This window comes from Rissa tridactyla, chromosome Z (assembly GCF_028500815.1).
Source record: "Rissa tridactyla isolate bRisTri1 chromosome Z, bRisTri1.patW.cur.20221130, whole genome shotgun sequence".
Taxonomy (NCBI): domain Eukaryota; kingdom Metazoa; phylum Chordata; class Aves; order Charadriiformes; family Laridae; genus Rissa; species Rissa tridactyla.
The window spans coordinates 17,258,655-17,280,968 of NC_071497.1; the positions used below are offsets into that span (position 1 = coordinate 17,258,655).

Consider the following 22,314-nt stretch of genomic DNA (forward strand, 5'->3'; position numbering starts at 1 on the left):
TATTACAGAAGAGGAGCAAGACCTAAGGGGCTGATTATCCAGTATTGCTCACATCAGTAAAATCAGACTACAGTGTCACACAGGGAAGGAGAATGACTGCTTAACATGGGATATGCTCTGGTCCCCATTATGCTACAGATACGTAGCTGCTCCAAAATAAGAGCACCACATGAAACCAAATTGCATTGTAATATTATAGCCTATTTACAGATTTTGTTGTTGTTGTTATATTTGTAAAACTATCAGCTTTTGAGTACTGTAATATAGAATCACATGCCCTTTTATCACACTGGAATATTGACCTTCACCGGGTATCTTACCACAACTTCTTCGTTTTTTGCAATCCTTGGAACTGAAATCAGTCGAAATTGATTGCGTTTCACTGCATCGTTCCCATCAAATATCTTTAACGTTTGTTTACCTAAATGAAAACAATTATTGTATTTCAATAACACACCCCTCAAATCATAAAGCTACCTGAATAGGAAGCGTATAACAGAACTGTTAAAAATCTGCTTTTAACCCACCAAACTGTTTATTTACAATAAGCTTTGAGGCTTAATCTTGTGATTTTTGTTTTGTTACTGTTCATTTAAAACAGGCGTACATTTGTGGAGGAAAGCGGGAAGAGTATTTCAAGTTATCATAGTTTTATCCTGGCTTTTGATGTAACTGTTTATATGTAATTATATTGCTTACGTTACAACATCTTCATCCTCACCATTCAAGTCTGTTCATTATTGGCAAGTTCAACAACATGAAAACCAAGACAGAGACATCACTTTCAGAACAGCTCCCAAAGCACTGCCAGTTTTGAGAGCATCCTTCCAAAGAAAGTCCTTAAAGTACCTGGTTAACTCTGCAGACAACAGGAGATAATACAGAAACAACAGAAGAAAACTAGGAGAACGAAGGTACAGCAAATGAAGAACTACAACCCTTTTCTGTGTTTCATGGCTCTAAAGCCTTATCAAATCCATGCTCAAACCACGGAGCACAGGTTGCTGCACAGAGAAAGGGTGAAGAGTTAAGGATTTCAGGTCCACCTTTCACAAAGATGAGTTAAGACTCAGTCTGGCACAGTCCAGTGTATGACAAAGTTTCTCTTTTATTTAAGTGGCCATTGTAAGAGCAATAGCAAAGCGTAACCAAATTCTCATAGAACAGGCAGGTTTTGAGAAGTTTTAAGAACAAATGAATGTTACCAGTCCAATAGGTGTGTCCTTACCGCCTATAGAAAGGAATCAAGTCAATCAATCCAGACGAAAAAGGAGATTCCAACCAGACAGGCCTTGTATCCTCTCCTAGACACAGGGAAATTAGGCACAATTTCCCTTGATAGATCTCTTGCTGACTACTCCCACTCTTTAATATGTTTAAACATGGTTTCCAGGGTTAATTGCTCAATCACTTTCCCAGAGATCGAGGTCAGGCTGATCAATTTGTGGTTCCTCAGAGCCTCCTTCCTACCCTTCATGAAGATACAGTTGACACTTGCTTTCTTCCAGTCCTCGGTTGATACTGCTGTTTGCTTTATTCCCCACCATTCAGGCTCCCAAGCACCAGTAGCTTGGTAGCTTTCTATGATGAGACAGCTCACTGGGTGGCTAAGGGAAGAGCATTGGATGTTGTTTTTATTTACTTTAGTTAGGCTTTTGACACTATGTCTCTTAGCAACCTCACAGACAAATGGATGAAGCACAGACTAGGCAAGTGGAGAGAGAGGTGGACTGAAAACTGGCTGCACTGCTGTGCTCAAAGGGTCTTCTACAGAAATGTGAAGTGCAGCTGTAGGCTAGTCACCAGTGGAGCACTCTTGCAAGTCAATACTGGGGCCAATATTGTTTCATCTCTTCACTCATGACCTAGATGATAGGACAGAGTACATCCTCAGCATGTTTGCAGAGGACACAAAACTGGCAGAAGTGCCTGACAGACCAGATGGGTGTGCTGCTATTCAGAGAGACCTCGACAGGCTGGAGAAATGGGCCACCAGGAACCTCATAAAGTTCAAAACAGTGAAATGCCAAGCCCTGCACCTGGACAGGAATAACCCAGGCAGGGGTCCAACTGGCTGGAAAGCAGTTTGGCAGAGATAGCCTGGGGTTCCTGGTGGACATCAAGTAGACCGTAAGTCAGCAACATTCCCTGACATCTGGCTAACTGCACTCTGGGATGCATTAGTAACAGTATTGACAGAAGGCTGACAGAGACGATTATTTCCCTCTACTTGGCCTTGCTGAGACCTCATCAGTAAAGCGGTGCCCAGTCCTGGGCTCTTCAGTGCAAGAAAGACATGGACGTATTGGAGCAAAGGCAGGGAGGGCCCATGAAGATGACAGGATTGGAGCATCTCTCATATGAGGAGAGGCTGAGAGAGCTGGGAGTGTTCATGCTGGAGAATGAAGGATTGGGGAGTCAGTGCGGGTGTGTGTGTATTTATCTGTAAGTAATAATGGGAGGGTATAAAGGTGAACAGACAAGAGGCAATGGGCACAAACTGAAACACAAGAAACTACATTTAAACCTAGGAAAAAAACCTTTCCTACTGTGAGACTTCAACAGGTTGTCCAGGCAGGGTTGTGAAGTCTCCATCCTTGGAGATATTCAAAACCTGACTGGACATGACCCTAAACAAACTGTTTTGATAGACACTGCTTGATCAGGGGACTGACCTAGACAATCTCCATACTGCCTCCAACCCCAGCCATGCTGTGACTCTGAAAAGGGAAGCCTGTACAAGAGATGCTTGTACAAAGAAAGAAAGAGAGACAAACAGAATAAATAAGATCATAGAACCATAGAATAGTTTGGGTTTAAAGGGAGCTTCAGAGATCATTTAGTCCAAACACCCTGCCACGGAGACATCTTTCACTAGATCAGGTTGATCAACGCCCCATGCAACACGACCTTGAACACTTCCAACGATGGTGCATTCACAGCTTTTCTGGGCAGCTTGTGCCAGTGTCTCACCACCATCATTGTAAAAAATGTCTTTCTTATGTCCAATCTAAATCTACCATCTTTCAGTTTAAAATGGTTGCCTGTTGGCCTGTCACTACAGGGCCTGGTAAAAAGTCTCTCTATGCCCTTCTTATATGCCCCTTTTAAGTATCGAATGGCTGCAATAAGGTGTTCCCAGAACCTTCTCTTCTTCAGGCTTAACAACCCCAACTCTCTCAGTCCTCATAGGAGAGGTGCTCCAGCCCTCTCATCATCTTCGTGGTCCTTCGCTGTACCCGCTCAGGTCCATGCCTTTCCTGTATTGAGGGCTCCAGAGCTGGACGCAGTACTCCAGGTGGGGTCTCACCAGAGCAGAGCAGAGGGGCAGAACCACCTCCCTCGACCTGCTGGCCACGCTTCTTTTGATGCGGCCCAGGATGCAGTTGGCTTTCTGGGCTGTGAGCACACATGTCGGCTCATGTTGAGCTTCTCATCCACCAATACCCCCAAGTCCTTCTTCACAGGGCTGCTCTCAGTCCACTCACCCTCCAGCCTGTATTGATACTGGGGATTACCCTGACTCAGGTGCAGGACCTGGCCTTGTTGAACTCCATGAGGTTTACACAGGCCCATTTCTTAATCCTCTCAAGGTCCCTCTGGATGGCAGCCCTTCCCTCTAGTGAATCAACTGCACCGCTCAGCCTGGTGTCATCCGCAAACTTACTGAAGGTTCACTCAATCTCACTATCTGTCATTGATGAAGATAACAAATAGCACTTGTCCCAGTATGAACCCTTGAGAGACACCACTTGTCAGTGGTTTCCACTTGGACATCAATGTGAAAGAACAAAGGGTTTAAGCAGGAAGCAAAAGAACTAAAATCCTAAATGACAGTCAAATAGAAGAAGCAAAAATTACTGCCTTTCTGAACAGTATCTACAACATGACAGATTTCTGGGCTTCTGGTTTTGCAGCTTTACTTCTGGCTCCTGTCAAGAAGAATGAACTTTGGAAGCACAGCTCTTATTTCTTCTTTCCTATATGACTGTTCTTCACGTACTCTTGAGAGTAGTTAGCTGAAACCTTTTACACCAGCTATTTAAGAAAACTAATCACACAACTTCCACATGCAGCGTACACTCTTTGCAGCAATGGAGCATAAATTATTCTACAGATAAAGTGAGCTTGGGATATATGATATGATACAGCAGGACTTTTTAAGTATTTTTTTTAGTATGAGAAGTAGTTTTACCAGGTGGATTTGTCTTTTCAGTTTTCAAATTATCAACTTAGTGGTTGCGTCTATTGTCTTTTTTTTTTCAGTCACAATATAAGGAACATGTAAACATCAGCTCTCACTTATAAAGTATCCTTGAAACTCTATTGCCATTGCATTGAGACTATAGCACACGTCAGGAAGTGATTCACTCCTTTAAACCCTGCTGGATTAATGTCAGAAAAAGTGAAATTCTTTTAGAAACAGATTTCTGTCAGAGTGATCTCCATGGTGACTTTAGCACAGACAAATTTTAAGCAAAAGACACACAGTGTCCTGCGTGACCTTCTTTAAGGCTAACACAACTTCAGAAAACACAGCAAATGCTGGTTACTGACAGCACAGCAAATGTTCTGAGTATGAACTTTCATAAGATTATCAAAACCTCTACTGTTTTCGCTAGCAATCCAGAGGGTAGACAACCATCTGAGAATAAAAACATTCATCCAGGTTTTAGTACTTGTTTTCATCTGAATTGCCCTTGCAGTCTGCTCTTGTTAGATACTAGCTGGCCTGAGAGAATCCCTAGCAGTTTCGACGGGAGATTTTTTTATGAGCTCTCTGCTTCTTAAGACCAGCCAAATGTTGCAAAAAGTTGGCTTGACTCTTAAAATAAACTGGTTCGCAAGGAGGAGTTTAGACCTACAGACCAGTACTAATGTCCTAAGCTCAAGTACGTTCCTTAGATAAATACACAGTATGCTCAGTCCTGCTTTCCTTGAGGCAATCTGGTTACTCGTCATACAAAACAAGCTCAATTTATCAGCAAAAAAATCATGGTTAACTTTGTCATTGTCCTCCTCACAGTGGTCACTTTTACTGCAACCTGATGAAAGATGGCTTTCCTGTGTATGAGCTTATGGGGACAGGTTAACGAAAGACCATACCAACTAATTCAAGTGTACATCCACAACATGAAAGTGAAGAAGTGTCTCACGCTAGTCTGATTTGTCTAACTAGCCTTGGAAAGAAGATAAAGTATAATCACTTTTAAAGTTAGACAAAGCTCTTTCTCCCTCCTCTTCCAATTTTTAAAAATTAGAAAATGACCCAATTAGAGAAGTGAAGTCTACATACCCCTACTTAGTATAAAAAAAATCTTGCTAATATGCAACAGATGCACATAAAAAAATTTTGGTATTTAAAGGAGTTACTGCCTGTTTTATTGGACTGACACTTCACTGCCAAACGTCTTTCATCTTTTCCTGCCGGATCAGGCTACGCAGTATCAGGACTTTCTCCTGAAAAACACATTACTTCTTTTCTTATCATGGGATACTGAGTTGAAAAAAAGCTGTTCTTCATGCTTATGCTTTTCAAGGGGAAAATGACTACAAAAAGGTCAACTCCAGGCACAATCTACCAAACTATGGAATTTGATTTCAGTGGCTAAGATACCAAGTTTTCCTGGGAAAAGGCTAAACAGCATTTGATGAGTCCAAGGCTCATGTCCTTTGACTTCCAAATCCCCACAGACAGGAGGACACAGCTCCTAAAAAGACTTATGTGCGCCTTGTAGCAGAGACAGGAAAATGATGTAGTCCTGAATGTATTTGCCACAGAAGAAAGTTAGAGGCCTACACCAAACATATTGGTGGAATTTACTCTTAAAGACTAAATTCTAGCAGTGCTGTTTACCAAGAACCATTCTTCCCAACAAAACTTGCGCTATCCACATGCTTTCTGCTCTCCTTCTCTAGTCACTGCTACCTCAAATTACAACAGTGTGGACTGGCAAAATTTTGGTTTATTTCATAGAATCACAGAATGTGCTGGGTTGGAAGGGACCTTTAAAGGTCATCTAGTCCAATCCTCCTGCAGTAAGCAGGGACATCTTCAACTAGACCAGGTTGCTCAGAGCCTCATCACGCCTGGCCTTGAATGTCTCCAGGGATGGGGCCTCCACCACCTCTCTGGGCAACCTGTGCCAGTGTCTCATCACCCTCAGTGTAAAGAACTTCTTCCTAATGGCTAATCTAAACCTACCCAGCTCTAGTTTAAAACCATTGCTCCTTGTCCTATCGCTACATGCCCTTGCAAACAGCCCCTCCCCAGCTTTCCTGTAGGCCCCCTTCAGGTACTGGATGGCTGCTATAAGGTCTCCCGGGAGCCTTCTCTTCTCCAGGATGAACAACCCCAACTCTTTCAGCCTGTATATTTCAGTATTACCATTCACTATCTACACCTCAGCAATAAAGCAAGTAAGAATGGTGCGAACATCTCTCTATAGCCTTCTGGCAATGATGCTACAGAACTACAGGAAGATTTTTTCAATCTTTCTTCTTGAAGAGATTTTCTATAAAACCTCTTTACATTTTCAGTTGAAGTAGTTAGGAAGAGGTGCTTGCCTTCCCTGAAAGAGACATCTAGAGCAGCCAATGTTTTGACTATCAACTAATACTAGACATCAAGGATGAGGAAGGGACAAGGGTATGCGGTGATAGGATGAGGGTTAATGGCTTCAAACTGAAAGACGGTAGATTTAGATTAGACATTAGGAAAGAATTCTTTACTGTGAGGGTGGTGAGACACTGGAACAGGTTGCCCAGAGAAGCTGTGGATGCCCCATCCCTGGAAGTGTTCAAGGCCAGGCTGGATGGGGCGTTGAGCAGCCTGGTCTAGTGGGAGGTGTCCCTGCCCAGGGCAGGGGGTTGGAACTAGATGGTCTTTAAGGTCCCTTCCAACTAAAACCATTCTATAATCCAGGGAACAAGAGAGGGACAGGCAGACTGAAAGGGAACCAAGCCAAAGGGGCAGTAATACTGGGGAGTAAATGTTGTGCTTGGGGAAGGGAGGGAACAAGTTGGGGAAGTGCACAAATCACAATCTGGTGAGAAGCAAGAACAATAGTGGGCAGTATCAAGTGACAGAAAAGGCAGATGAAGGGGGCTGAGGGAAGGAGAGGAAAGAAGACATGCACAATAGGGAAAGTGAAGCAAAAGAAAAGTAACATGATTTTTCAGAACACTCATCTTTCTTTTCCCAGTTGTTATAGGCAACTGAACGAAAAAATGGAAATACACAACCTCTTCCAGCACTTAAGCCACTAGTTCATTCAACACAGTTGAGCATAAACCTCTTTTTCAAAATATCTTCAAACGCAGGTGAAGCAAACTGTTCTGGGGGAAAAGAATGTTTTCACCGTGACACCGGGTATGACAATTCAATTTGTAAATGAGTATCTCTTGAAATACCACTGAACAGAAGCTTTTGTGAGGAAAGAAGTACTTCTCCACCTCCTCAACATCCTTTAACTACTATCTATGGATAAGCTTCAAAATAAATAAGAGCTGCCTAGGCCTCACTACACAGTAGTCAAGTACCTTCAGCTTTTATTGATCCCTGGCAAGCAATTAGGGCAGAATCTAATGTCTTTTCATGTTCCCAGACCCCTGCAGACTGACACACAAGTAAGAGCTCTTAACTCATGTTTTTATTTCAGGAATTAATGAAATACCTCCTCTAGGATTCATTTGTTGTATACAAAACAAGCCAAATTTTTTTTCCCCTCCACTAAGCCTTCATATTACCATGAAGTAATAGGAATGATTTTCAAAAGTTTGCCTTTGACTTCTGAAGCTTGACAGATTACATCTGTGGTTGCATCTTAGCAGAGACCAATGAATTCTGTCTCCAGGAAAACTAGAATAATGTGTGCTGGCTGAAGCCTAGTTCATCATTGCATCCCAGAAAGGACAGACAAGGCACACCCCCGAAAGGCTCCCCCCAAAGGAGCACTTTTAATTCCCTTCTTTACCTCCAACGCCAGCTATCTGAGGTCTGTCAATACAGACCAGTTTTATCACTTATATATTCCCAGAATGTCCAAAAATTATTTTAGTATGAAAATGGACATTGGGGCCCAACTCTTTCCCCACTACACTACTGACAGCATCCACATGATGTTTATCCCACTATCCCTGTAACATTCAGTTCTCCTTAGGTTAGCTGTCCACTATGTAGACAAGTCCTTAGAAGTTGGCTCATGTTCTCAGGCACAAGGATTTACAGTCTTTTTCCAAATCTGCTCTGTAAGTCTGTTACATCTATCATCTCAGAAAGTGTAGGGTTGTTTTTATGGTCGTGTTAGCTTTTGGCTTCAGTATCTTGGTAGGCTAAGTTCCATGGTTGATTTAACATATTTTAGCTCCCAAAATTGATATTTAAATCTTCTAAATTTACACTTCACTCAACAAGCCTACTAAAATAGCAAAGAAGCAAAAGGGAATGCAGACCAGTAATTCAATTTTTTTCCAATATTAATCTACAGACTTTGCATCCTTTTCTACTGGCTTCTTTCCTACAGAAAAGCATGTCTTTACAAGTCAATACTATTCAATTTGCTCTGACTTTTTTCACTGTTTTAAAAAACATGCATCTGTAAAACATGGAGAGCTGGAATTAAGAAAAGCTACAATATTCTGGAATATAATTCAGTTCAGACACTCCTGAGGGAGGGCATGATACCATCCCAAAAGATGCGGCAGATGTACTGAGTCAACACACAGAAGCTAACAAGCAGCTCCTTCTTGACCCATGCTACACAAGTGGTATTATCTAGATAAGGGTGGAAGAGGTCCAGCAGGCTATAACCGTGCCTCTGTCATGCTTAATTTGATGGGTTATGACTCCACACACACACAGAGGCACAGATACACAATGACTGGTAGCTGAACCCCAGTAACTTTGTCAGACAAGTTATCAGAGAAGCCATGCCCTGCCCTGGTGCAAGGGCATCACCCCATGGGCTGGCGGTTGCACCCATCAGGTGAGCCCACAGGAGAAGCTCTGTGAGTCACCTCCCCAACTGAGGAGGCCGCTGAGGGTGTGGGGCTCCATGCGGTGGATGGGAAGAGCATTCTGGGCTTGTACAAGAGGTTTTATTGGATGTTTAGAGGAGTAACCAGAGGCAGGGGAAAGAAGGGATCAAGGTGGTTTGGGGAGGAACAAGCATGGGAAAATAGAGGTAAGGAGATAAAAGAAGGTGGTCACAGGTGGAGAGGCTGCTGGTTGGTGTGTATCCTCGCCATACCCTGCAGCACGGTCTGTCCTGTCTTCTCATTAAATGTTATTTCTAACTCTTTTTGTGGGTGTGGTTTCCACCCTCCTGCATGTGTGCACGTGGGTCTGTGAGTGCAGCAACTCAAGCAGGACCGCAGGTCACTGTGACCCATGTGTCCATGGTGCCAGCAACCAGAGCGACAGCTGTTGCGTGAGCTGGCTGGACTCGCTGGCACATGGGCTAGGAGCCACATCTGCATGTGTCTCTGTGAATGAGGCACCTGGCAGAGATGACTACTGGAAGGACCAGGAGGTCCAGGATGTCTGCTAGAGGGACCGTGGGGGCTGGGGATCCACTGAGAGACCTAGTGGGAGGAAGGCCTGCGTGTGCATATATGTATGCACACAGCCACACACACATGTATATATATACACATATCTAAGTATCAGAATACATAAATGTATACACACGCAGAATCCAAGAGACCTTCCTCTTAGTCTGATCCATCAATGGCTCAGTCCCTGGGGGCAGGATGTTGCATCAGCTTCACCTCTACTGGGGTACCAGACTTGGAGACCCCTAACATCATTAAACTAAAGCTTTCAAACATTTCATTTTTCTGTGAATGCTTTGGATTTAGAGACATTAGAATCACTGCCTACCTAATTAAGCTTTCTAAATCACAGAAAAGTTACAGGGCTCTACACTGACTTCTGTTTTGTGAAAATGTATTGAGAGGAAGCAATGTTATTTAATGCCACTGTTCTATTTGAAACACAACTAACAATTCTTACACGAGCCTTGAAAAATGCAACATTTGATGCTGCTTTCTCCAGTCCGTAGCTGGACACTGTATATGAACAAAAGACATATTAAAGTTTGTATCCTGCCCCTAATTTTCATATTATTTTTCCTTCTTTTGTGAAGGCTGTCTAAAGCGGAACTGGATACGCAGTTTGCTCTCTTTGACAGTCATGAGTAAGGGAAATAGCTTCAGTTGGTGAAATATACAAGACTGACACTCAGCGACTTATGTCACTTAAAAAAAATGGAAAAAGTGAAAGTTTCTTACATAAACTGCAGTTAGTCAGAGCCTGGCGCCATAATAAGGGAGCATGGTGGTGGATCATAACTTAGTCATTAAAGAGACACCAGCTTCAAATTTTAAGAAGTGAAACAAGAGCATGCTTGAGATCCTTCCATAACTGAGTTAATTATTTACTGAGCTGGATTTTTTTAAAATCCAAACAGCATTTGCCCAATTATCCTATTAATTTTCTAAGAACTTTAGGCTGAACAAAAAAAAGGAGAAAAAAAGATTAATCATATTTATTGATTTGAAATTTTGGTTTTTACAACAATCCATGCAGCTACATTAGGCAGCAAGTACTATGTTCTTGCAGTTACTCATATAGATACAGGGGGTGGGATGCCCTTAAATTGTGGTCGGCTTCAGCTTCTGAAAGTAAGTTTGGCTAATTCCAACCCCAGAAATCTCCAATGCATAAGAATGCAACTGCATAAGAAGCAACCAGCCCAGCCCAATCATGACACAGAGCAATACAAACACTTTTATTCTAACATACCCAACCCCTCCCCCTGCAAAAAATAAAAATTAATCACCTGGTGTCTTCAGTAAGGTTGGATCCAGCTATCTTAAAAGAAAAAGGCTTTGAAAAGACATGCTGTCTGCCCTTTAAATTGGTTGCTTAACTATGGATTGTTAATACTATGCTTTCTTTGACCACCATGTTGAGAGAAATGACCTATTTGTCAGGGTAATGAATACATTGTCACTTATGGCAAACTACCAGTGGAAAAACAGTGATGAGATATTTGTAAGACCCTGGATAAGTCTGTTGGATCAAAACTTTGGACCTCAAATTGATACCCAGCATTAGAAAAACAGCCTTTTAATATTTTTACATAAGGCAAAGCAATTTAAGATTACATTAATAAAGACTGGAATTCACCATTTACTAAAATTCTGCTTACTTGAATCTGTTGAAATTTGGACATCTTTTGCTGATCCCTGTGTTGACCCATCAACATCATCATCTTCATCTGTGAAAACAAAAACATTTTAAGAAAGGATTCTTGTTAATGTGAAGAAGGGGAAAAAAAAAGTATTTGTCATTTGAGGATGGTTTCCCTCAAAGAAGCTAACACAAAAGAATCCAGTAGGAACAGAACACTTTCTTCTGCTTATTTTTTACGATAACAATCCATACTATAAAACCAGCATAACAACCCCCCCCAAACCTGCACTGTCATGTAACTACAGTGAAAGCACACCTGAAGTCCTTCTACTATTAGCTTTAACATCGCAACCACTGCTTTTCATCCACTTCAAGCTGCAATGTTTGCATGTGATCGAAGTAAGTATATACGGTTTCCATTAAGTTTTAAACCACCAAATCGGTCCAGAAATTGCAGTAATAGCTTTCCAGTCAGAAGTATGGGTATTATATGAATAATTTCCATAACTGAAAAATAGATTTGCTGACACCCAAAAAGAAATTACTGCACTTCAGAAGAGGAATTTGACAGCTGCTCAACAATCTCACTAAAAGCTAGGAGCTAACACGTCAGATAACACAGCCTGCCAATTCACACATAAAATACTTAGAAAAGATTAAAATAAAAACTACTAACATTTACATTTGCTCCTGTGAAGATAACATGCTGACTGCATTCTCATTCCTGACACCCTGGTCCATGCAGGATGACTGGTAAAAATCCAAACCTGGTAATTTTTTCTTCTCTAAGGGCAGCAATACCGTGCAACACGAGCCAACCCAGCGTGCTGATCATATAATAGTATTCATACTCCCACCCATTGAAACTCACAGTCAGTCTTGACTGGGATGCGGTCAAAGCTCCCAAAGATATAAGCCAGGCACCTTATAAAACATAACACCTTCATAAAATCTATGCCTTGCAGTCGAGAGAGAAAGCATGAAATCAAAGCACAAAACAGGAGAGAAAAAAATAAAATAAAATCAGTAAAGACAGATCTTCAGAGCAAAAGAGGTACTGGGAAAGCCAGAATCCTAACGCAGGAAAACCTTCCAAGAAGCAGAATCACAGCATGTCAAGAAGGGTACATGGTAGGAGTCCTAAACTGGAGACCAGGTAACTTACGGAATATTTGTGTAATGCTTCAACTGACTACAAGAAACACCAACAATAATATTTCTGGGTTGGGGTTTTTAAAATATAAAAGAAGGGTTGAAATACTTTCTCTGTTATAGGTGACAAACAGATTAGCTTTCAAACTGGAGAGAAATTTAGACAATGTGGTCCTGAAACAGCCTGAAATAAATGGAAGCTGAATGCCCTCTCGAATTTCACTTCGGATAAAATCAAATTAAATAAAGAATAAATAAATACAACAATAAGAAATAAAAGATTTCCTGATTGCTCCCAGCCCTCGCCTTTTTCTAAGTTTAGATCGGAAGAAGCTGACATGTTTTTTATTACTCTTTCTCTCTCAGTCTGGATAGTAGGGAAGTCTACGCTAACAGCACCTTGGAACTATTCCAGTGAAGTTCAATGACTTCTTATGAAACAGGCAGAGACAGGAGTTACTTGGAGGACAGGGAGACAACTGCTCCACATCGCTTCTCTTCTTAGCCCAAGAGTTTTGAAAAGCCACTTTCAGCACAGAGATGTTCACTGAATGTTCACTCAGTGAAGCTAATCTGGACAAATGCTCCCCAGCAGGTCAACGATGATGTGCTCATTCTCCGTCTAGGACAAGTCATCTGGCACTTCCCAACCATCAGCTTTGGAAGAGCTGTGCTGCAGCAGTTAACTCATCCAGGCAACCGCCAACACTTCTTTGGTACCACAGACTGATCTTTTCACAATCTTCTGAGTGATGCCCTTCATCAGCTGTGGCAACAGAAGAGCACCTTCCGTGCACGCCGCGGTGTGAGGACTTCTGAACAAACATGCTTGCATGATGCATCCCACAGAAATGCTAATCATCCTCCAATAAAGCTGAAATGCTCCTTGCTCCCTGGAAATACCCCTAACGTGCATTCAATCTTTGAGATCTGCCATCTGGAGCCTACACTTTTCCCTGGAAAAGCGTAGGAACTCCCAGGGCAGCTCTCCTGAGCTGCTCCATGGTCAGAGGAGCTTCAAGTAAGTCCTGAAGAGCGTCAGGGAGCTGCTGGAACTGTGACACATCTTGGTAACTTTCAGCACATGCAGGTCCGCTCTGTGAACATGGGTAAAAAGAAGGACGACCAGGCCAGAGCACTAAGCTCCTCGACACAGGGTGATGCGAGAATTAGTTTAAGGCAATTCCCAGCTCTACCTTTAAGAACGAACCTGGGCAGAAGGAAAGACCTATGTAGCAATGGTATTTGGTGCCTTTGGCAGGGACCTGCAGAGAGCTGATCTCCAGCAGATGATGAAGAGCGGCAAAACTCCAGCAGCAGGTCTTAAAACAAGCTTCAATAGGATGCTAATAGTGTAACAAGGAGCATGACAACACCAGACTTGTAACTGAACATCAGGGACCTAGGTGCTAAAACAAGTGTCACATACCATCACCAGCTAAGAAAAAAAAAGAACAAAATGCCTTACGCCTAGCAGACCGCAAGGCAGGTACCATACCGCAAATGCTATTCTCCATGCCTTGTGCTGAGCCAGGACTGTGGCCCACTGACATGAAAAAAGGAAAATGTCAAGTGCTGGAGGCCCCCACACCACAGGGAGCTTAGCCCAGGCAGCAGAAACCTCATAGACCCGCAGGAAAGAGACGGGCTGTTAGAAAACAGGTTTTTCATGGTGTTTCTGTATTTTATCTGGGTGTGTGCAGGCTGAGCACTATAAAAATGCATTCTGGCTTTCCAAATGTGGTGGGGTTTTCTTAGTTTCTTTTTTCATATCACATTAAAGCACTGGAAATGGTCCAAATTAAGTTAGTGAGTATTTCCCCTTCCCCATGCGTCTGTTTCTGATCACCAGCTAATGACTGATCTGCACTGCACTCTCAATTCAAAGTACAAGACATATTGTAATTAAAGGAGTGCAAAAAGCACTTCAAAAAAACTCAAATGTGTGTAACACAAACTCATATCCCTAGCATACAAAGTCCTGAAATGGAAAACCTTCTCTTCTATCATGTAAAATAATGAAGGAAGAGAACAGAAGGTGCAGCTATAACCTTGCATTTTTTCACTCAAGGTGCTTCGTGTTCAATTTTTACTTAAGGGTGATTTAAAAACTAAAAAAGGAAAAAATTTAAGTCTGTCTTTTAAAGAGTGGTGTGTTCTTTTAATATGTCAAACAGTTAACGTCAGAAAAGGCAGACCTGAAGAGGCTATTTAAAAGGTTTGTGATTAACTTCCGTTAATAATAATACAACTTTATCTTCCCTTAAGCCTTTGGGACACTTGTAGAATACCTAACAATAGATCTGAATCAAGGTTCATAATGAGTCTTCCAGCAAAACCGAGCTCATCCAGATTGTTTATTTCTGGTATTTCTTATGTTGGAGGCATTAAAAAACTCCATGACTTTCAAGCATGTGCTGTACTTCACCTTCCCCCACCAACAAGCAAATTCATCAAAAAGAAAAATAACTCACTGAAAAAAACATGCCAGCCAAAAAAAGCAACGTTAACACCTCCTCTCCCCCTTCACACTTTCCTAGATCACTTCATTGTATTTAGGTTATGTAGGCTTAGGTTCCTGCAGTGGCTACAAACTCCTGCTGCAGCTTCTGCCCATGAGAATGCACGGCTCCTGCTAGCGACCAACTGCCTTCACCAAAACCAAACCTACACCTTCAAAGCAGAAAGTTCAGGAACAACCTGTCAGGTTGAGAAACATGCAGTTGCCAACATTTAACTTCCACGACCTATATTTTGCCTGCCTTTTGTTTGCTTTCCTATCATATTCAAGCACCACAAGAATATAATAATAAAAATTCAAACTAGAAAATACTTCAGTTGCCTAAAAAAATTCTCTTGTTCCTAAAGAGTTCCTAAACAAACACACACTCTAGATGGCAGCAGAACTGCTAAATACATGATTTCCTTTCAGCACAGAAATCTTAAAAGGGCAGATGCTTAATCAAAGAGGCAAATAAAAATATCTGTATACATGATATGCTAAATAAAAACCAACATGTATATCAGGAAGTGTTTGTAGCAATGATAACACTAATCCGCTAAGCAAATTTTTTTTTTTTTCAGTTTTCACTTCATGCATGCTTACTATTTAAACAACAGTTTTCAAATTGCCCTGCACCAGGAAACAGAATTTTCAGCACTTTGCACACAGACTGCATTTAAAAATCTCTATCCTGTCCCAGAAATAGCAAGAATTTACAGTATTGCCACAAAAGCCTGTGAAAATTAGCAATCATACACTTCAGTGAATTACAACATTAGGTTAAATGTGCTCATCAATTAATTGCATTCATCTTTGGAAGTTTTTACCTGATTCTGTTTGCAAGTTTTCTGATATTCGAAAACAATGCAGTTTGCTGAAGTTGCGAGAAAATAACTGCACACAGCTCGGAGGAAGAATCATATTCCTTAATCTTCCAAATGTACATTCTGGTGTGACAATTACGTAGCAAGCCGCATGAGCCTATAAATAGAAGCATCAATTAAGAACTTAGTGAGACACAAAGAAAGCAAATTTGTTTACAACGAAATCTGCACTAGAATTGCAAAACGCAGGCTAGGACATATATAGACATTCTGTAAATCACTTTCATTAAATAAGTGACCCATTTTTTGACCCCAGATTTTAATTTGTTCCATTCGGTTTTTATATAACCAATAATGGGAAGTTTTAACATGCGAAGAAACTCCCAAGTACTACAAACCCGCTCTATTAAAATACAAAGGTTTTTATACAGCTGTATGGAGAAGTTTAAAGTTTTGGTCTCAAGCCCTGGGTCTTCCCATTCTATATGGATATTTACTGGGGGAGGCGGGAAAGGTAGGCCAGGTTATACCGAAACTGGATAGCATGAAAATAGCAATATCCTCTTACACAGCTGTCCCCACTTGCAGATTCAGAGATAACAATGTTTGGAGTTTTACTCCAAAACATGACTGGCTGGTTTCTGCCTTTATGCTTGTGCAACATCTTCTGCCATTACTGAACACACATACTTATGTATGCGTGGCCACATAGTATGTTGTGTTTGTTAGACGGTTCTCAAAGACAGCCCCTCCCACCTTAGAAATTATGAATCAGATTAAAAATAAAAACCTCACAATATTAAAAAAAAAAAGTTAAATTATTCAAATCACACCTGCGATACTGAATAACCTCAGGTTTCATTTTAAATTATTATTACATATAACCCCTCCTCTTGCATTAAATGGCAAATGAATGACTTATTACATATACTTGTCAGTTCCCGCCCCATCTGGTGCTACTTTGCACTTTCATCATATTTCAGTTAGAGGTAGCATTATGGGGATGGATCAATTATTACCTACACAGCAGGCTGAGTATCAGTATGTGAAAAGCTGTGGCTTTCATGAGGATTGTTGAAGGGTACCATCATGTTGCACAGGAATTAAACGTGCGTCATGTGAACGGAAAAGCACAGAAACCAATACTGACAGCTTAAAAAAAACCCCCAGCCACACAGGTTAACAACTATTCTACACTGAAAGAGGAATAAGCATATTATAATGGTAAAGCCTCTGACCTTGCGGAATTCATGTGATTTGAAAGAAATTACGATTTCACACAGGAAAAGTAACTGCAGACTTCTAAGCAGAAATCTATAATGATTAGTCCCTGATAAATTTTAATTCCATTGGATTTACAGAAAATTTAACTGTGATTTTGAGAATTGCTCATTTGAATGACTAATGGGGTGTTAAAAAAGTCAGATTTTCCATTTAACTCATAAACATATATATTTATATAAATAAGTGTATAAATTAAGTGTATTTATGATGTGTATATAAAGTATATTTCTAAAGTGTACGAGTAAAGTGTACTTATATAAAGTGTTTAAATAAGAATGTGCATATAGACATACACATATGGTTCCCACAACTGTACAAAACAGCACAACGTACCAGGATGCCACACCATTCACATCTCATGCCAGAGAGCACCTCTGAAGAGCCACAGGTTTTTTTGCAAACTTCGCAGCGAGCACTGGAAGAAAGGTTTCCCTCCCTCCAGTGGTGGTGGTAAGTATCCTGGGGGAACACACCACGACTTAGCATTACACAAAATAAATACAGAAGCATCTTCAACCTAGCTTTAAAATCAGCAATTCAAGCAGCTCTGAGGAAACAGCAACACAGACCACGACGTTCAGTATTCTCTCACTATAAACATGAACCTGAACAATCTTATATTTCACCAAAAGAAGTTTATCAAACTATCAATAAATTTGTCACCTAGTGCTTTTTTTCTTCACAGTCCACCAAAACCAATATTCTTTAAAAAAAAAAAATCCTGAAAGGTCAGTTTTATGCACGTGTTTTACAGTGAGAATCTAGACAGTTTTGCCTCAGACAGACTGCAGGAAGCCTGAGGAACATGATAATGTTTGCCAGGGATGCAATGCATCCAACTGCTCAACATACAGAAAAAAAAGAGTTCCACGCCAGCTGCTGCAATGCAAATTTTTAGACAAGATGCTTTATTTTTTTTTCTTTTTATTTAAGATGTTGTATACATTGCACAGACTTTTCAGCTTCCATAAGCACCATGAATGCGCCAGAATTTAAATTCATCCCGCTATCTGCGATGCATGCTGAAGCCACACCTTTCCTTTGCCAGCCAACAAACTGGCACAAAAAGCACAAAAGTGCTTTGATAATTGGCAGCATGTAAAAGAAAAGGCCAAAAGTCCTTCACCCTCCTCTAGCCCATGTTTTCACACCCGAAATGCACGACCACTTTGTGCTGCAGAGGCATCGTCACTTACGTGGTCCTGGTGCCCGTCCTGGTGACACTGCCGGCAGTCACTGCAAGCAAACAGGACACAGTCTGTGTGCACATGTAGCTCACAAACTAAAAGCATGAAAACAAGAAAACTTCTGTAAGCTGGAAACTCCGGGATTTTTTGCAGTTCCTCCCTGTCCACCTCCATCCCTCCAAGACTTCTTTCACTGCCTTTCACTGCACCACACTTTCTTCCCTTTGTGCACTTTTCTGTTGAGCAAAGCTAGGCAATAGAAGTTTATCAGCACTGTCCTGCGTGTTGCTCCATTTCCTTTGTGTTAAACTGATGCAGCAAGTGTAAGAAAAGGCTGAGCTAATTTTGCTCGCAAGCACTTGCCATATTTCCTCCAATACGGCAAGTTAAATTTTTAACAATTGTTTGGCTTATTACAGCTTTGTCTCGCAGTTTCACAGGAACCTCTGCCTACTCCAGCGTAATCGTGCCTGAAGTCTGCTTTGATTTAACCAAAGCAAAAAAAAAAAGCTGAATGTTAGAAGCATTAACAGAAAGAGAGACACTCAACTGATTTAATTTTAAACCTGACCAGAATAAACTGGTATGCTCGTGTCTGGGAAGATTTGTCCAAGCTATGTCTGCATATGGTAAATCACCATTTCATTGTCAGGAAAAGGAAAATAATAATTTTTTCAGCACACTCTCCTAAGTAAGCTTAACATTATCTCCCAAAATACCTGTTAGATACTGTAGTAGGAAGACGTTTTAGCGAAGCCTATAAAAGCTTTAGGCAAGTTTGGTTTTGGATAAAGTACTTTCATTATTTAAAAGCTGTCTTGAAGTATCAGATGTGAAAGAAAAGAGAATCTACAAAAAAAAAAAATACCCAAGCTAAAATGCTGCAAAGGATCAGTCATTAAAAAGAATACAACCAAAAGACCCCAATACCCAGCTTCACTACTTCAAGAGTTAGGAAAGTTCTCCATAAACCTCATAGACAGAGATGGCTGAAAAAGATCCTCCTCTAGCTGCTTTTTTAAGACTTGCATACACAAGTAGTCTGGGAAGGCATCCTATTTTTTGTTGAGTAAATGAAAGTAGAGAGGCAAGCGTCAAATTCTTCAAATATTTTTCTGTACGGCTCAAACAGGTTATTGCTCCAAGCACATCACAAAAATCCGAAGACTGTAACCTGAAGACTGGAGGGTGGCAACTGTGTATTAGCTACACATTAGCTGAATAGCTGAACGTATTTTGAAGACAGTATTAAATGACACAAAGAATAATACCTTACTTTGAAATTGCTCTTTGGGCTGGCTATCAGCACTAACACCGTCTTATTCTAACCCCACAGGAGACCATGACCTACCACCACACCAAAGCAAAGTCTTTTTTTAACAGGGCTTATTACAGCTTTGTCTCGCAGTTTCACAGGAACCGCTGCCTACTCCAGCGTAGTTGGAGTCAACCGCTTTCATATGAGGTGTGACACAGTCCCTCCACCGCCCACATTTCTCTGTATTCACAGATATAACAGGAATATTCTACGGTTTTGCCAATTCAGCTACCAGGCAAGCTAGATGCTTTGAGTGATACCCTTACTAATGGCAAAAGTTTCCGTAGACCAAATTATAGCTTCAAGGAATTAACTGAAGTGTTAGGTTTTTTAGCGTTGGTTCTGCTAACGCAGGCATACACTGCCCTTTGCTATGCTTTGTAGAGAACAGAGGGGTGTTCTTCTTCCCCTTGGTTTAATTCACATCTGCTGCTTCTAACACCACCCTCAATTCAGAATTAATAAGAAAATGTGTGCCTGAGAAGGGCAGGAGTGTCACAGGAGTTAAATCTTTGAGAGCTATCCCGCAGATAGGAAAAGTAACACAGTTTAGTGTGTAAAGATCAACTCAAATCAGAGGGCTTACAAAAAAGAAGTTTAATCGTTATCAGCCCTTCCATAATCTACACAACTTTTTAACTCATAACAGGATGAAGTTTTCTGTTCAAGCTCATCATGACAGTGCTGTGACTTCCTTTATAATTGCCAAAAAACCAAACTGGTTAATTTCAGATACATAAACTTGGCAGAATAATCTTTAAAATGTTAACTGCCTCCCTCCACAGTAAATTTGCTGCTTCCGGTTGATGCTTAATAAGAAACTTTTGTAAAGGATCCAACACTAAAAAAAAATAAATGTTTGGGTTATTCCCTTTCCTTTTTTTTTTTTTTTTTCTTTCCAGCTCTTCTCCTTGGAAAGAAAAGGGAAAGCAACTCTCACCATCATGAGCCCAGGTTCAACTGTTACCAGTGAATTCTACAGGAAAAAATAGCTATCCAAAGCCATTAGTAATTGTCAGCAGAATTTGGAGTCCAAATATTGTACTTTTTGCCAATGAAGTGTATGTACTAATCTCACCCCAGGTTAATATACATGCAAGCTGACTTTTGAGAACGGATGCCTCACCATGCACTCACAGAGTTTACTACTTTTCTGAAAATTTTCAACTTCCTTTCAAGAAATTTATTTTATTGTAAGATATAGAGTCCAAAATAAGTTAACTTATATTATTTTAAAAGCACATCTTACTATGTCAATCATTTGCTTAGAAAAGGTAACTTCATCTTAACCCTCTTTTCTCTCTTAATTACAGCAAAGATTACAGGAAAAATTATTTAAATCCCAGTTATCAGAAGAGATTGTCATAACCAACAGTACACTTCTACCATTAAACTAAGTCATCAGAAGTAAGCAAAAAAAGGAAGAAAGTTCTACATTTCCATCTGGATTTAAAAGCTCTACAGCTTAAAACAGCTGACTTCTAAAACAAAATTCTGAAAGTATTTTCGAAGAGCAAAGGAAGAATCGTGTGCGTTTTATGAACCTCAACCGCCCTTTTTAAGCTACATTTTGGAAAAGTATCAGAGAAAGAAGTTGTAGACTTACTGGTATTCTGAAAACGGGATAGCAAACAAGTCACACCACACAAAACAAGGAAACTGTTTAATCCATGCAAGGCACACAACTCAGAACCTTCACCGAACCAGAAAAAAAAATGTTTGTGCATTTGTAATACCTAAATATAACATGGGCTTTCATGTGCTTCTTGTTTAATTAACACTTAAATGGAAACATCTGAAAAAATGAATATTCCCTTGCAACGGGTACAACGCTAATACAATAGAATTAAGAAAGTAAGAGTATGAAAGCAAAACGTAGAAAGCTTTAACTGAAACAGATCACTAAACCAAAGGTATTTTCAAGAGTTAAGAGGACATAGGTATCGAAAATTTTCTTTTCAAATTCTCTGTGTTTATCTTATGCCACACAATTTCTGAGGTTTATTAAGGTAGACCATCAGAAAAGACTGTGCGGTATCTGCAGCTCTCTGACCTCACACCAAATATCCAACTCAGACGGTAACTGTATTAAGTGACAGATCCCCACTAGCCAGAAGAACATAGTTTAGATTCGTTATGCAACTCACCAGACAAAAGCAGAAACAAAACCACTGCACCATTGTAAGTCTAAATGCCCTGCTTGGTTGGTTTTTTTTGGGGTTTTTTTTGGTTTGTTTTTTTTTTTAAACAGTTCACAGGTAATACTCCTTTAAAATACTAAATTCTATTCAACGTCACACCACCAACTGAACAACAACTACTAGACGTTCAAGACAGGGGAGACAAGGGAGAATTAAGGAGTTGCCCCACGTCAAAATCAGTCAAGTACTCATGCCAACGTGTATTTCAAAGAAAAATTCTGGTGTTTGGGTGATTTCTTTAATCGCTGTTTTTTCAGAGAACCCATGTCAGAACACTCAGAGCAGTACTATTTTGACAAATAATATTTTCAAGTATCTTTCCATTGAAGGCACCTCATCCCCATTACAAGCAACAGATATCTGAGACCAGTAACATAGAAAAGTTATATTCCATTCTTTTGTAGAAAGGGGGAGGTTTTAGAAATATGAATACCTGATAATTCTCTCTATCAAAAGCTTACATTGGAAACAGAAATAAATTACCTCAACAGAAGAAGTCTTTCTTTTGCCATAATAGCTTCTCATTCTTTGTACATTTCAGGCATGAATTCATTGCACACCTTCAACGCCACAGACTTGCTCAAAGTAAATTGGGGGGAAAATGAAAGAGCATACACATTTGAGAAAGTCTGTGGTTTATTGATA

General features: G+C 40.5%; 1 protein-coding gene across 2 annotated transcripts in view; it reads right to left on the reverse strand.

Moving 5' to 3' along the window:
* The window catches only part of DGKQ (diacylglycerol kinase theta), a 98,346-nt gene that overhangs the window by 38,931 nt on the left and 37,101 nt on the right, over positions 1-22,314 (reverse strand). For both annotated transcript variants that reach the window (XM_054185216.1, XM_054185215.1), the window contains exons 4-8: positions 18,160-18,245; positions 17,297-17,422; positions 15,683-15,836; positions 11,217-11,285; positions 321-421 (exon numbers count right to left, since the gene is read on the reverse strand). In XM_054185216.1, the coding sequence (XP_054041191.1) occupies positions 321-421; positions 11,217-11,285; positions 15,683-15,836; positions 17,297-17,422; positions 18,160-18,245 (536 nt within the window). The remainder of the gene's footprint in view (positions 1-320; positions 422-11,216; positions 11,286-15,682; positions 15,837-17,296; positions 17,423-18,159; positions 18,246-22,314) is intronic.